The sequence below is a fragment of the Eubalaena glacialis genome, chromosome X (assembly GCF_028564815.1).
Source record: "Eubalaena glacialis isolate mEubGla1 chromosome X, mEubGla1.1.hap2.+ XY, whole genome shotgun sequence".
Lineage (NCBI taxonomy): Eukaryota > Metazoa > Chordata > Mammalia > Artiodactyla > Balaenidae > Eubalaena > Eubalaena glacialis.
The window spans coordinates 45,247,784-45,263,375 of record NC_083736.1 but is presented as its reverse complement, the minus strand read 5'-3'; the positions used below and the strand labels follow the sequence as shown (position 1 = coordinate 45,263,375).

The window sequence follows — 15,592 nt, the reverse complement described above, 5'->3', positions numbered from 1 at the left end:
AAATGTGACCAATCCTCCCTCCCTCCTTTCCTCCTTTTCTTCCTTCCTTTCCTTCCTCTCCTTCCTTCCTTCCCTCCTTCTTTCCACTTTTTCTCTATAGTTCTTGATGAGCAAAGCCGACAGACAATATCAGTCAAGAACTTTAGTTCAACTTTCTTCCTGGAAGATGACTCAGAAGATATTAACCAGATGAGCCCAAGACACCGTAATGATCTTTCTCTTCTCCTTCCTTTACTCTAAGCTTCATCTCTGTCTTCTAGTTCCCAGAGAATAAAGATGTATTTTCATGCATCTTCCTTTAGCCATAATCCTACTCTGCAGTACATATCCCTCCCTCTTCTCCAGAAACCTCACACTATAAGACCCCATGCCTATGTCCAGAAGTAATGACCCCATTAGATACTTTGAAAAGGCTGGCCTGATGAAACCCAAGATTTGAAGCTGTTTCACTGCCAGCAAGCAAGCAGCCCAACCTTACTATTCTGTCAGTGGAAGTCCCTGTCCATCCAAGATGATCCCTCTTTGGAATGAGAACCCTGAATATTATCAAGGAGAAAGTCATTGAGCTTGACTCTGCTCCAACAGAGAAAGTGGGGTGAAATACAAGTGGAGGGAAGGGCTTTCTTGTTTGTATCTGACACCAAGGTGACGTCTTTTGTGTCTAGGTTCTCGTCTTGGTACTCTGTCTTCTATATCTTCTCTCAAAAGTGAAGACCTAGATAACCTCAATTTGGAGCACTTATATTTTACACCTGAAACTATGTAAGTATTTAAGCCTATCACCTTCCTATGGCTTCTCCCTTTCTCTGGTTAAGAGAATAGTCTAAGGATACCCAGAGTCAAATGCTGACTCTACTTACTAGTTGTGTGACCTTACACAAGTAATTCAACCAAACCTCAGTTTCCTCATGTATAAAATGGAGATAATTGTAGAACTTGCCAGATAGGTTTGCTGTATTTATTGAGTTTATATATCCAAAGTACTTGCATTGGGCAGTGTTTGGCACCCATAGTTAGGTGCTATATGTGTTACAATTATTATTATTTTTTTTTTATTAAAACAACTTCATTTCATTTCAAAGGACCTGTTTTTCACTGTTGCCTTTAACAGTAAATGATTGGAGTTGCTAAGAAGTAAGTGGACATTTAGAGGGCTAGCTAGCAAATCTAAAGACATCTGTCTCAATAACCCTACCTCTTTAGAATATTCCCAGTAGCCAAGTTCCATCACATTCACTCATTTTGAGTTCCATTAAGAAAATCAGTTACATCAGTTAGAGAATCCCCAATTTCTGGACTGTGGTCAAGGAAGACAAATCTCATGTGAGAGATGTAGGGTCAGTTTAGTAATGAATAAAAAAAATCTGTGATTAAGTAGCTAAATTGTAACTATTTTCAGTTTCTCAAAAGAAAGACACAGCTAGCAATTATTTAAGTTTTCTGCAGCTTCCCATTTATTCCTATATTCAACTCCCATTCCCCTCTGCTTTACCATTGGCTTAAGCTCATATATGAGGCCTCAATGGACCTACCTAATGAGTTTTGATCAATGGTGTGCTGGAAAATGTTTAACAACCAGCTCTCTGGGGGGATGAAAGCCCTGATTTATTCCTGGTGTAAACCCTTCCATCATGGCCTATTTCAAGCTACTGATATAATGTCATTGAATGCAGAGTTGGAAATTATAGGCATAATCAGCTTATATAAACTGGTATGAACTGGCTCCAGCACACCACTGGTTTTAATGGATGGATGCAGAAGAATAAAACAAACTGCTTGGTTTTGTTGTTGTTGTTGTATATATATCTACCCTCTTTTATCAGTTTTTTTTTTCCTTCAAATGTGTGGTCACTTTGCCCTTTGATGTGAAAGTGCTACAAAGGAGTTCAGACATCTCTGGAAACAGTAATACAGACTTTACTCTCATCATATTTTTATCTGAGATACTTAAATGTTCTTTCTTTATGGGAATAAGTCAATGACTCTTATTTCCCTTTATTTTATGTGGAGAAAATAATGACCATTCATATCTGACAGCCTCCAAAGATGGCTTCTTTATTATGAATCCCAATTCCACTGAATCCGCCCAACTGGCTGGGTGTCCTCTCTTACAGCTAACAAGTTAGTTGTTAACACAATAGGACATCTACATGTGCCTCTCAAGAACATTAAGCCTTGTGCCCAGTGTAGAGGGGGCCTTCCCTCAGTGGCTGTTGATCACGCAGATAAAGTCTGCAGCCCAATGATAACAGCACTTCTTTCCTGCACCAATGTCTATTTTCTTCTTCCCTTTGGCTAATTTCAGACGCTTCAAAGAAAGGTGTGTCATGAACAACTATTTTGGAATTGGACTAGATGCTAAAATTTCTCTGGAATTCAACACCAGAAGAGATGAACACCCAGGACAATACAAGTAAGGAAAAGAAACTCCCCTCCCTACATACAAACACACAATCACAATATACACATGTATTCCCACATCCCCTACCTCACAGACAAGAAACAGAAAGAGTCTGTCCTTTGGAAGTAAAACACATTAGTCCCAAGGTTAGACTAGTGGGATAGCTTGCCCCAAATATTGACCAGATCTGTGATGACGCTGCACTGGCATCCTGAACCTGGAGCTGCTTTCATAGTCTTGACCTGTGGACAGCTAACTGTGTTACTGTTACTGAAAACAGATTACATTGATTCAATTCAGCCAATTGCCTATCTTTGTTCTGTCTCCAAGAACTTGATGAGGTCCTAGTAGTGGTTTTAGGTCTGTTCTTGCTTGGCAAGGCTGCAAAGTATCAAAGATCGCCCTACTGGTTCTTAGTGTTCCTAACCGGGTTCCCCAGGACCTACTGATTTTACCCCATCTTGGTTGGTCTGCTTGGCACCTTCTGGTACTTTTGTACTACAGACATACCCTAAGGCAGCCTCAGAGTTCTTGTGGTAAATTGAAATTATGAGTAAAAAGAAGCACACCCTCCACCCATCATCACCACCCCTGCCCACCTGCCACCAGAACTTCTTTCTCAGAGCAGGCCTGGGCTGAGGAACAAGTACTTTATCAGATGTGTCTTGAAAATATTGCTTCCCAGTTACTTGTCTTTTTTGTTATTATTGCTTGTCTTTTCATTTGTAATGGTCCCTTTTGAAATACAAAAGTTTTGAATTTTGATGAGTTCCAATTGATCAAGTTTTTTTTGTTTGTTTGTTTGTTTGTTTTTTATGGACCATGCTTTTGATGCCATGTTTGAGAAATCTTTGCCTAACCCAAGATCTTAAAAATTTGCTGTTTTCTTCCAAAATTTTTGGTTTTGCTCTTACATTTAAGTCTATGGTCTGTTTTGAGTTACTTTTTTTATGTATGGTATTAGGTAGAATCTGAGTTCATCTTTTTGCACATGGATATCCATTTACCACAGCACCACTTTTTAAAACTATCCTTTCCCCCAATGAATTGTGTTGGCACCTTTGTTGAAAATCAATTGACCCTAAATGTAAGGGTTTTTTTCCTAGACTCTCACCTACGTTCCATTGATCTATGTGTCTATCCTGTGCAAGCACCACGCTGTCTTGATAACTGTAGCTTTATAGTAAGTTTTGAAATTGGGAGATGAAAGTCCTCCAACTTTATTCTTTTTTCAGAATTGTTTTGGTTGTTCTAGGTATTTTGTATTTCCATATAACCAAACTCCAATTTTTAATAGATAAGGAAACTGAAGTGCCCAGAGAACTTATGGTTTAAAACAGAGTGCAAATAATTTTGTGCTATGTGCTAGCCTTCTTACATTTCAAAACCCATGCCCGGTGGTGGCTCATTTCTGTGGCTCTACTTTTTTTTTTTTTTTTTTTTAATGGCTGTGTTGGGTCTTCATTTCCGTGCGAGGGCTCTCCCTAGCTGCGGCAAGTGGGGGCCACTCTTCATCGCGGTGCGCGGGCCTCTCACCATCACGGCCTCTCTTGTTGCTGAGCACAGGCTCCAGACGCGCAGGCTCAGTAGCTGTGGCTCACGGGCCTAGTCGCTCCGCAGCATGCGGGATCCTCCCAGACCAGGGCTCGAACCCGTGTCCCCTGCATTGGCAGGCAGATTCTCAACCACTGCGCCACCAGGGAAGCCCTGTGGCTCTACTTTAAAAGCTCACAGTAAACTCTATCCAGTCTTTCTAGTGATTGTTAAGTATCCTGCCTGTTTTTATCAGAGACTCTACAGTCAACAGGACCTTGTCCTTCCCACCTCCACCACAAGTCTCCGGATATCCTTGCCCGTCCCATATTCTCTCCACTGGCTCCTACTCTACAGTCTTCCTAGTAAGCTTATTTCTATTCTGTAGCACTGAATTAAGTGTTTGATATACAAGTCTTGGAAATCCCTCCACTTTGCCAGAAAAGTTATGCTTCAAAGAAACTGCAATCTAAGAGTCACATGTTTCAAATGAAATTGATTCCAAGTGGCTGAAATCTTGAGCTCCCAGAGTGGCACTTGCCAGGGTAGCTGATGTGTACTAGCCAGTTATGCTCACAGCTTTTTATGAGCCTTACTTTCTAAATATAGCCTGTCTCTTCCAAGCCTGAACCAATATCAGAAGCAAGTAAAAGTGACAAATCAATGGGATGCTGATGCCTCAAGGAGACCCAGGAACCCATTGCAGCTGGTGTTCACATAAGGATACCAGTTACACTATCCTAGCATTCCCTCTTGTGTCCAGTTACCATTAAACATGACTCCTCTCTATAAGAAGGCACTTGACGAATAAGATGGTGTCTCCTCTTACTTTTCTTCATCCACTTATCTTTATATTATTCACCCTCTGACTACCTTTCTCTACCCTTATCTCCCTGTAGTAGCCGCCTTAAGAACAAGATGTGGTATGGCCTTCTGGGAAGCAAGGAACTTTTTCAGCGCTCTTACAGGAAACTGGAAGAACGAGTGCATCTGGAGGTTAGTGGAAAAGAGGGTGATCCTTCCTGGGCATGAAGAAAGGAAATATCATGACCTTGGGAATCAACTTTCCTCTATATCCTTAGTTCTTCCCAAGTTTTAACTCTGATCCTCACTCATTGCTCATGGGAGGAAAGCATGAAGATAGATTTCCATTTTATGGATAAGAAAATAATAGCATGAAGAGAAGACAGAGCCCTTCCCCCATCTCTGTAAATGGCCCTTCACATTGGTATCTGAAGAGCCAGCCAATAAGGGCTACTCTTTTCTTTCAGTGTGATGGAGAAGCCATCTCCTTGCCAAACCTGCAAGGCATTGTAGTGCTCAACATTACCAGCTATGCTGGAGGCGTCAACTTTTGGGGAAGCAGCACAGCTACCACAGTGAGTATGGAACAAGGAACAGGGAGGAAGAAAGGCTTGACCCCTCTAAAGTCTATCAGAAAGGAGTGTTGAACTGACTGGAGTGTAGGGGAAGAGGAGATGGGCTGGGGACCTTTATTGGCAGCAGCTGTATGATGAGGTTTTTTTTTTTTTTTTTTTTTTTTTTTTTTTTTTTAAGGCAATTACCACCCCAGAGCACAAGAATCAACCAAAAACCTCAGGATCAGATAAATTCTTTGGTGTTGCCTGGACTTTGAATTTTCCATTCCTCACATTTGAAAGATCCTTGAAAGGTTACCTAGGCCATGCCCCTTTCTCTAAGGAGGTCTGTCAATAAAATCTCCTGAGAAATTGGCCATGAATCCTTTCGTCTGAGCTCACCCAAGAAGGCCATGAGACCAGTGGGACTGGCCTTGGGGATTTATGATGCTAGATTGGACAGGGAGAGAACCAGTTAAGAGTTGTGATCTCAAAAGGGACTGAGTTTCTATCTCAGTGCCCTTTTCCCAAGTTAGCTTCCTGACCTCATTCTTCTCCTTTTAATAATGTAGTAGTTTCTCCACTCTTCATGAGCTAGAAAAATTCTCACCAGGAGCTTTCAAAGCATACCTGCTTGTGATAGGCAAGGTGTGGTTTCTCAAGGGTGAGATGTGTGACACAGTTCTTCCTCCTCAGGAATATGAGGCTCCTGCGATAGATGATGGGAAGCTAGAGGTAGTGGCAATCTTTGGTTCTGTACAGATGGCAATGTCCCGTATCATCAACCTGCATCATCATCGCATCGCCCAGGTAGGCACGGGCCTGGTGGGCACCAGAAAGGGTTTGAGCTCTGTGGCTACAATCCAGGATATGGGGTAGTCTCAGGAATTAACCAGGTATAAGAATGACAGGGTGGAGGGAGCAGGTTATCTGGTGGGAAGCAAGGTGCCGGCTGAAGTTGGAAACAGAGGTGGTAGGGACCAAAGGAGCAAAAAGCCCATAGCAAACATGTGTTTCCTCCCTGGGACAATCTGATTCACATTTTTGCCAGTCCTGTTCAGATACAAATTTAGGCCATGACTATGAGATTATCAGATTTGTCTACAGTCGTTACTCATTTTTCTCCCCCATTCTCCCTCCTCCTCTTCTCTGGCAGTGCCGTGAGGTGATGATAACCATCGATGGTGAAGAAGGTATCCCAGTGCAGGTGGATGGGGAGGCCTGGGTTCAGAGGCCAGGCCTTATCAAGATTAGATACAAGAACACTGCCCAGATGCTGACAAGAGATCGGGTAAGAAGGGAAAGGCTCATCTGGGGCTCCTACATTGTCTCATCTACAGCTATCACTTGAGTACTGAATACTTCCAGTCAGGCAGAATTCCTTAAAGAGAGGTCTGCATGATACTTATCTCAGAGTCACCTTGGGTGCTTGTTAGAAATGCACATTCCTGGGCCCCACACAGGCCCACTGCATCAGAATGGAGATGGGTATTTCCTGGGAACTTGCATTTGCAGACAAGCTCCCTGAGACATTCTGATATACATAGACACTTGCAAAGCACTGTCCAAGAGAGTGAGACAAGAAGCTCCCTTCTGTAGTTTTCAACAAAGTTGTACTCCTCCCTCCACTGCACAGAGTTAAAGGCCTCAGGTGGTTATGGAGAAATCTGCTCCCTCAGCAAGAGATTCTTCATTGAATATGGTCTTTAGGTTCCTCTAAGGCATCTTAAAATACTGCATTCACAAATGTCACTCACCTCAGCTAAACCACCGAAAGCTAGAAAGGAGCCATTATTAATCAGATGTTCAATGCTTAGAGGCTTTCTTCCACTCTGGCCTGTGGACAGTCCATAGACACAGCAATAGAGAAGGGATGGGATGTCTAGTTTATAAACTACCTACTTTGTGTTGGGCACTTTACATATATTCTCTCAAGTAGGTCCTCTCAACAATCCTATGAGGTAGATACATTTATTCCCATTTTATAGGTGAGGAAAATGAGGACCAGAGAGGTTAAATACTTTGCTAAAGGTCACACAACTAGTCAATGACAGAAGCACAATTCAAAATTAAACGAGATATGTCTAGCTCTAAAATCCATCAGAATATATTGCCTAGATTTGGCAAAGAAGGGAGCTGAAAAGGGCTCCACTTTCTTATTGATCATGATACCTACCTATAGGAGCTTCTGGAAGGCAGACATCTGTCTGATTCAAGTATGTTGTCCCAAGACTTGGCATGGTAACAGCAACAATGACAACAACAACAACAAAAAAACTAAAACTGCTTAGTATGAAAGAGACATTGAATAAAATGTTGGACAGATGTATGGGTGTGGAGATGGGTGTATGGGGGAATGGATGAGGCCCTCTTTCCCCTTTCCCCACAGTACCCACAAATATCAGACTCACAGACAGATCTGTCACATGCCGTCTTAGCTACAGCAATCTTTAGGCTCTGCCGCTGTCTTTATCGCCAGGACTTTGAGAACTCAATGAAAATGTGGGAGTGCAAGCATTCTGAAATCCAGGCTGCCTCTCAACCCCAGCTGGACTCCCAGGAATCTCAAGATAGCCTCTCTGATGAGGAGTATGCCCAGATGCAGCACTTAGCTCAGCTTGCAGAAAACCTCATCAGCAGGTAAGTGGACTGGCCCAGATACAGGGCTGGGAATCCCAAGAAGAGATAGGGAGAAGAAGCCAACTTGTATCTATTGGCTACTGGAGAGCCTGGCCTCAGAAAGGAGTCTTGCTCAGAGCTCTGAAGATTGACAGGGACCCTGACATTCTAGGTAGGAAATAGTCTTTGTGGTCAGCAGTAAGCCAGCTTGGACCTCTCTCATTAGGCCCAGAGATAAATTTTGATCTCCTCTTGCTGCCCCAGACCCAACAGGACTAAAAATGTTTATCCTTGCCCTTAAATATCAGGAGGGCCTTAGAGTTTCTGGAGTCAGCTCCTTCCTCTATTCTAGCCTCCCACTCTCCCAAAGCACCCAGTATCTAATTCTGGCGAGACAAGGATGGACAAAAGTGAATACCTAGAGAAGAGTAGAAACATTTTCTGGCATAGGTGACTCCCTAGAAATGAGAAGAAATAACAGGAGAGAGTAAAGAATACAATTTACCCTTAATCCCAGCCCTCACCAGCACCTCAGGCCAGACATCCTTCAGAACTCTAGACTCATTTATCTGTCCTTGCTTTATTACAGACTTACTGACCTGAGCAAGGTCCACCAGCATGTGTCTGTCCTCATGGATTCTGTGAATGCCAGTGCTAACATCCTGAATGATATATTTTACAACAAAGACAGTAGCAATGAGGCAGGTGCAGCTTCCTGCACTCCCATTGAGGTAAGGGGGGAAGGGGCAGATGAAGGAAAGGAGTCAAACTAAATAGGAAAGGGAAGGAAGGGGAGCTGGAGGCTGGGTAGAGAAACTGGGCAAATGACATGGCAGGAAACTGATGGATAGAGTAGTGAGGGAGGCAGATATTGCTTGACTTGTTACAGGTCCAGAGTGGTTACCGGGAGAATCCCATAGCAGATTTCATCAGCCTGATAGCTATCTACCACACTGGCCTCAAGGAGAAATAGCCTGAGAATGGAGAGGAACTTGGCTTAGGCCCTTCCTCATTCCAAGTGGATCCCTATATAACCTGTTAAGGTGACACTTGTCATTGAAACTTGTGCTCCAGGCTGCCTTGGTTTTCCTCTTGAGGGGAAGGTCTAGATTAGATTCTTGATGTTAAATGTGCCATTCTGTGACTTTACCCACTGGCAGAAGATTTTTAAGTGATGCTTTTAAAAAGTAACTTTAGTGCTAGGCAAACAATACAAAAGGGCCACATACAGGGTCAGGGCCTCCTAAAATGTAGGTTACCTGTTTATTTGGGGCCGGATCTTAGTTGGAAGAGGCCTGGAGCTCCAGGCCTGGAGTTTCAAGAAGACAGATGGTTAGGCCTAACTTCGTGTACCATGGGAAAGGTGGCTTCAGCCTAATGGCAACAAGTGGCCTCAAACTTACTATCTGGTTTGCATATTCCCTGTTTCCTTATACCCATAGCACTCAATCAGTGATGCCAAATGCCAAGTTGTGCTGTGCCACAGCATACAACACACCAATACAGCTGTACTGGTAGTCGATAGCTGGCATCAGTTTTGACTGGTTGGTGCCCATGCTGAACTACTAGTTGTGCTATATTGTGAATATTACTTTTCCACTTATAGCCACATCCTACTAGCCTGCTCCTACTTTCCCACAGAGAAGCCAGCTGCATGCTTACTAACCAACAACTCCTCTGTCTTTGTCCTTTCCCTTCCTTTCTTTTCCTTTCTTCTCCTCTCAGACTCTAACCAGAAATGACGCAGTAGATGTTACATTTAGGCTTAAAGGGCTCTACGATGACACCAAAGCTTTCCTGGATGAAAACTTGGTGAGTGGATGGGGTTGGAACAGGGAGGGCAAAGTATCCCATCTGAATTTGGTCACAGCCTGTGCTTGGTTCTAGGGCATTGGAAGACATGTAGGAGCATTTTGGCCAGGTGCTTACCTGGCAGTCCCTGCTGTGTCATCTTCACCCAGAGTTGTCATTGATCGTGTCACTTTATAAGTTATGCAAATCCATAGGGACTACAATGTCCTTGAAGAAAAGCCTATCTCCTTTGGCAAATGTCTCCTGGGCCCAGACCAGGCCAAACAAAAGCAGCATTTTCTCATCATACCTAATATAGTTTCAGTAGAAAAGGGTGAGCTCTTTTGAGCTGCTCTGCATCTCCCAAGTTTCCACATACGTCTCTCACCATGTGGAAAGACAGTAAGGAATAGTGGGAAAAGTTGGGGGTCTCTGAGTTCAAATCCCAAATCTGCCAATTACTAGCTATATTAGTTTCCTAAGGCTGCTGTAACAAAGTACTAAAACCTGGGTAACTTAGGACAACAGAACTTTATTGTCTCACAGTTCTGTAGGCTAGAAGCCTGAAATCAAGGTGTCAGCAGGGCCATGTTCCTTCTGAAACCTGTAGGGAAATCCTTCCTTGCCTCTTCCTAGCTTCCGGTGACTTGCTGGCAATCTTTGCTGTGTTCCTTGGCTTGTAGATGCATTACTCCAATCCTCCATATTCACATGGTGCTCTCCCTGTGTCTCTCTGTCTTCCCATGGCCATCTCCTTAAAGGATACCAGTCTTACTGGATCAGGGCCCACCCTACTCCAGAGTCCAGACCAGACCAATGATCTCATCTTAATAATTACATGTGCAATGACCCTATTTCCAAATAATTGAGGTACTGAGGGTTAGGATTTCAAGATATCTTTTTGGAGGGGACACAAATGAATCCATAACAGTAGGTATGTGAGGTAACTTCACCTCTCTGGGTCTCAGTTTCCCTACCTACAAAATAGGAATTAAAATCTCTACCTGTCCAGGTTGTTGTGAGGATTAAACAAACTACTGTATATTATGTGCCTAGCTCTTCCTAGCAGCTTGACAGATGGTAGATTTTATTAGTGTTAGGGAAAATGGACTGAGGCTCAGTTTTTGAGCTACAGGAAGAGTTGCTGTTTCTCATAATGCAAAGCCCATAGGCACACCTGGTGAGTGTGCTTTAATGAGTCAACTGATCATGACCACTCCACTTTGAGGTCTGCTGCTAAGGCCCCTAGGAAGGTACTGTTCTTGCCTCTCATCTAATTAAGGTTTATTTGAAGAGGGGCCTCTGAGTTGATTTTTGCAAGAAGTGCAGCCACTTCCCCTTTTCCATTTGCACATCTAATTGGCACACTGCACAGGTGGAAGAGTGGTTAAGGCAGTCAGGCCAGGCTGTCCCAGCATCTGAGCCCCAGGCTAGAGTCTTTCAGCCTTCAGGGACAGCACCAGAAGTACCTTCTATATATAGGCAGAGCTCAATGGCCTTGCCAATTTGGGCAGCAGGAAATATGGGAGCTTGGCCTCTTATTGCCACTCAGGCTTTCTTGAGGCTCATGGGCTCATGAAAATTGGTTTGTGCCAGCCAACAACCCAAATTGAGCACATATCACACTTAATATAGAACCTGGTAAGGACACCCCCACACATACACACATCCAAATGAGACCTGGGTGCAAACGGCCGCTAAGAATGACCATATATCTCCAGAAAGGCCATATCATAGAGGTGGCATGGATGTAAGGCTTATTTCATTTTTTAAGATTTATTTTTATTTTATTTATTTATTTTGGCTGCATTGGGTCTTCATTGCTGCATGCAGGCTTTCTCTAGTTGTGGCAAGTGGGGGCTACTCTTCATTACGGTGCACAGGCTTCTCATTGCGGTGGCTTCTCTTCTTGTGGAGCACGGGCTCTAGGCATGCAGGCTTCAGTAGTTGCAGCATGCAGCCTCAGTAGTTGTGGCACACAGGCTTAGTTGCTCCGTGGCTTGTGGGATCTTCCCGGACCAGAGCTTGAACCCGTGTCCCCTGCATTGGCAGGCGGATTCTTAACCACTGCGCCACCAGGGAAGTCCAGGCTTATTTCATCTGAATGTTGTTATTCCTCCCCTTGAAGGAGGAGAACAGTCAGTACTGGGAGAGGGATGTAGCCTTTTGATGAAGAAAATCCCACCCAGTAACTCCCATTTCCCTTATGTGGCAAACTGGCTTAGTGATGTGTTAGAACAGAAACCAGGAAGTGATCAACGACGTCCCCTGAGTCAGTTTGCACATTTATCTCAGAGAAGAGTCCTGAACAAGGTCTCTATTGAAGCCAGAAGGACAAGAGAACAGAGCGTAAGATTCAGGCCCAACCATATACTATTTTTCAGAGCCCGAGTCTCTAGGTGCCAAATAGGAAGTCATTAGGAAGCCATTTTATTCCTCTCCTATTATGATTAGGAATCATTTTCTAAGACCCCAATTCCTCTTTCTTCTCTGTGGCTTTGGGTTTGACTATCAAATCCCTTTTGAGCACTGCTGGTAAGTATGCCCCTAAGAATCCCTGCCCCTTTCCCCCTTACCTTGAAGTGATGGCCATTTCTACTTGACACCACTGTTCCCCATCCCACCACCATGTACACACACGTGTCCTGTGCATCTGGGCTACTCTGTACTGTCCTAAATCATTCGTTGTAAAGCAAAAGCAAGAGATTATTTGTCAACATGACTTGTTCCCCTCTCATATCCCATCCTGATTGGTCATAACTTCCAATCCCATCCCTCGCTCATTCACCTGCCACCCATTTGTGACAGTCGGCAGGGTTCCACTTAAGGCTGGCCCATGCACAGCAAGAAGCCACATAAGTGCCAGATTGAAAGTAAAGCACATGCCAGAGAGGAGAGATGAAGCCAAATTAGGTGGGCTGGAAAGCATGTCAGAGCTGATGATATCAGCATGCATCTGTTCTCCCAACTCACTATTTAATGGAACATGAACTATCTCACTTATGTTATTGGTTTAGAACTTGGTTCTTCTGAGTTGGAGATGGTCCCAGAATAATCTATTTTAACTCTCCCATGGAGCATACAGAGTTCATCCTGTGGGTGCTGGGGGTTACTAGGGAATGCTTGAGCTTTGTTTCCTAAACCCATGGGACAAGCCATCATTCACTAAGAGTGAATAGCTAGGGGCTAAAAGCACAGCCTGGGGAGGCAGACCCTCTTTGCCAGGAAGGGAAAATTTGAGCCAATCTCTCTCTAGCCCTCCCCTTGCTTCACAAAGCAGCCTTTAAATTATGGTAACTGTGTAATAAAGATTCCCCCCACCCCAGCATCTGGCCACCCCACATACCCTTTCTGGGATGGTGTGGTATAGAGGGTAGGCTATAGAGTTGAATAGGTCTGGGTTTCTGTCTAGTCATGTGATCTTGAGCACTAAACTCCTTTGAGTCTGTTTTCCCACCTATAAAATGAGAACAGTAGTACTTTGTAAGGTATTATCAAGCTATTGGGAAGATGGAATGAAACTGTATGCACAGTGCCTGGCATATAGTATTTGCTCAAAAATTGGTAGCTATTATTAGGGGGACACTTAGGTGTCTCCAGGGGCTTGAGGGTCAAGGGTAGGACCCTTATCCTGGACCCTAAGCTGTAGGGGTACAACTCAGTGTTAACTGATACTGGTCAAAGGGCCTCTCTGCTTGCCAGACTGTGAGCATGCCAAGCCCTAAGGAAAGCATCACTGTCTGGTTGTCTCCTGGATCTCCCTATTGAGAAAGTAAAGAGCTGGCTATACTTTCCACCGACACCATGGGCCAAAGGAGATATAAGTTGGCACCCTGTGGTCTCATGGCCACTAGCAGGGACTGGGAGTTGGGGAGAAGGCAAGAGTCTATGAAGGTAGGGTGCTAGGCATTGGATACTCACTCTTTCCTGTCTTCACCAGCTGAGAAATGCTGAGTATGAGGCCACACTGCAAACTTCCCTGGATGCCATGAATAAGGAGTTTGAAAAGCTATCTGAGATTGACTGGATGAATTCAATCCTTTCTCCAGAGGTATGTGACCTGTGGATTGGGAAATAAAGGGGAAGAGGGATTCTTCCTTGGTGCTTTGCCTTCCAGTGTGGGCCAGGACACAGTGACTGATGTAGCATAGGGAGGCCAGTAGTGGCTTTCAGCTTGAGTTTAATGGAGCCTCCTCCTCCCATCTCCTCACCATAAGTATACAGGACAAGGCAGAAGGCACAGTGAAAAACTAGATGACCATGAGAACATAACCAGAAAGAAGAACCACTCTGTAGCAGAAGATTGGGAAAGAATAAGCAAGAATGGTCTTTTTCTGTGCTGTTCTCCTGGCTGCAATTCCCCTCCCCTGCTCAGTACCTGCTGCTGGGACTGAATTTCGTCTGGTACATACCATTATGGCCAATACCAGGTGTTTACAGCCAACATCTGTTCTAAATGGTTGGTGCCCAGGCCATACTGGTGGTTAAATCTACCAAATATCACCTCTCCTTGCTGCTTTCTGTCCCTCCCACTCTGGGAGGAAAGTAGGCTATCTCAATGCTTTCCCCTAGCAGGTGTGTGGCTTAAAAGAAAATCAAGCATGGCAGCTGTGGCTATAATACAGCTGTGGGGATGTCATCATTTTTTGACAAATCTGAGTGCTCTTCTGAGATTGAAAAATAGTCCCATTTCATAAATCAAATGACTCAAAGATGTCCACCTATCACCAGGTAAATTATACCTTTTATGGTCTGACAGGGTTTTTCTTTAAATTTCTCCACCATGGAACTGCTCATCTCAACCTGTAGGAATCCTTGGTTCTCCTATTCATTATACCTGTTTTCTGGCTTCATACACCAGTTATATGCATGTGAGCAAGCCATACAAGCATGTTTGGACTAGTGCAGCAATTGGGCTACCATTTAAGAGAAAAAGCCATAGGCAAATTCGGGTCTTAAAGTATTTAATAACTTTCTCATATGCCTTTGCTGCTCTTGACCAGTAGCCCCCTGGGGAAGAAAAACATGCTGTTATGCAGAAAAGGAAGCAAACTCTTGTAGCACCCCCTTCCTACTCAGTTCAGCTATCTTGCACCAAGCTCCTGACCTAGGCAAACAGACTGGATATTGAGAGAAATGAAACAAACAGTCCATGCTCTGAGGTCTCAATATGGGAGTCTGCCTGGCCTGGGCATAATCTCTTTTCTGGACTTCAGCATTTCCATAAAGATGAAAAAGTGAGGCTCTAAAGAAGGGCAGAGTAGATTGAAAGAAAGACAGGAAGATGTTGCTCATTCACTTGATACCAAACTTGCTCACCTTAAGGCCACAGAAGACGCAGATCCACTTTGGTGGGGAAAAGCAGAAGGAGAACCAATTATTCATTGGACTTTCCAAAGCTTTGGTTCCAAGGGAAGGTCCCGTGCCCTTCCTTTAGGTTTCTTCTGAAAGGCAATTCAGAAGAGCATTTATTAATATGAGATCATTTATTAAAGCATTTAGCAAAGTACCTGGCACAGAGTAGGATCTTGGTAAAGATCAGATGCCTTCTAGGGCACAAGACTAGTGAGTAGGGGTATCTCCCATACCTGGATAGATAGCAGATCTGCCTGCTTCTTGCAGCCATCCTTGTTCACCACCTTGCCAGGCCTCTAGGAATTGTTTCTGACTATTAGGCAACTAACATTTTGACCTTCCTCTTGTTGTGGTTTGCCAGGAAAAGTCTTCAGACACTGACAGTAGAAGCCTCAGATTGAAAGTTAAGTTCCCCAAATTGGGGAAGAAGAAGCCAGAAGAGGAAGACAAACCTAAATCAGGCCAAGGCATCCAGGGTTTTATTGGTAAGTTTCTCCCACAGGCATCGAGGTCATAAAGAATTCCCCAGTAGCCT

General features: G+C 44.0%; 1 protein-coding gene across 1 annotated transcript in view; it reads left to right on the top strand.

Moving 5' to 3' along the window:
* The window catches only part of DGKK (diacylglycerol kinase kappa), a 150,630-nt gene that overhangs the window by 133,188 nt on the left and 1,850 nt on the right, over positions 1-15,592 (top strand). Inside the window, 12 exon segments of the mRNA XM_061179058.1 lie at positions 101-205; positions 666-762; positions 2,306-2,413; positions 4,834-4,930; positions 5,206-5,313; positions 5,989-6,102; positions 6,449-6,583; positions 7,772-7,932; positions 8,501-8,642; positions 9,637-9,723; positions 13,643-13,753; positions 15,419-15,542. Of these exon segments, the coding sequence (XP_061035041.1) occupies positions 101-205; positions 666-762; positions 2,306-2,413; positions 4,834-4,930; positions 5,206-5,313; positions 5,989-6,102; positions 6,449-6,583; positions 7,772-7,932; positions 8,501-8,642; positions 9,637-9,723; positions 13,643-13,753; positions 15,419-15,542 (1,389 nt within the window).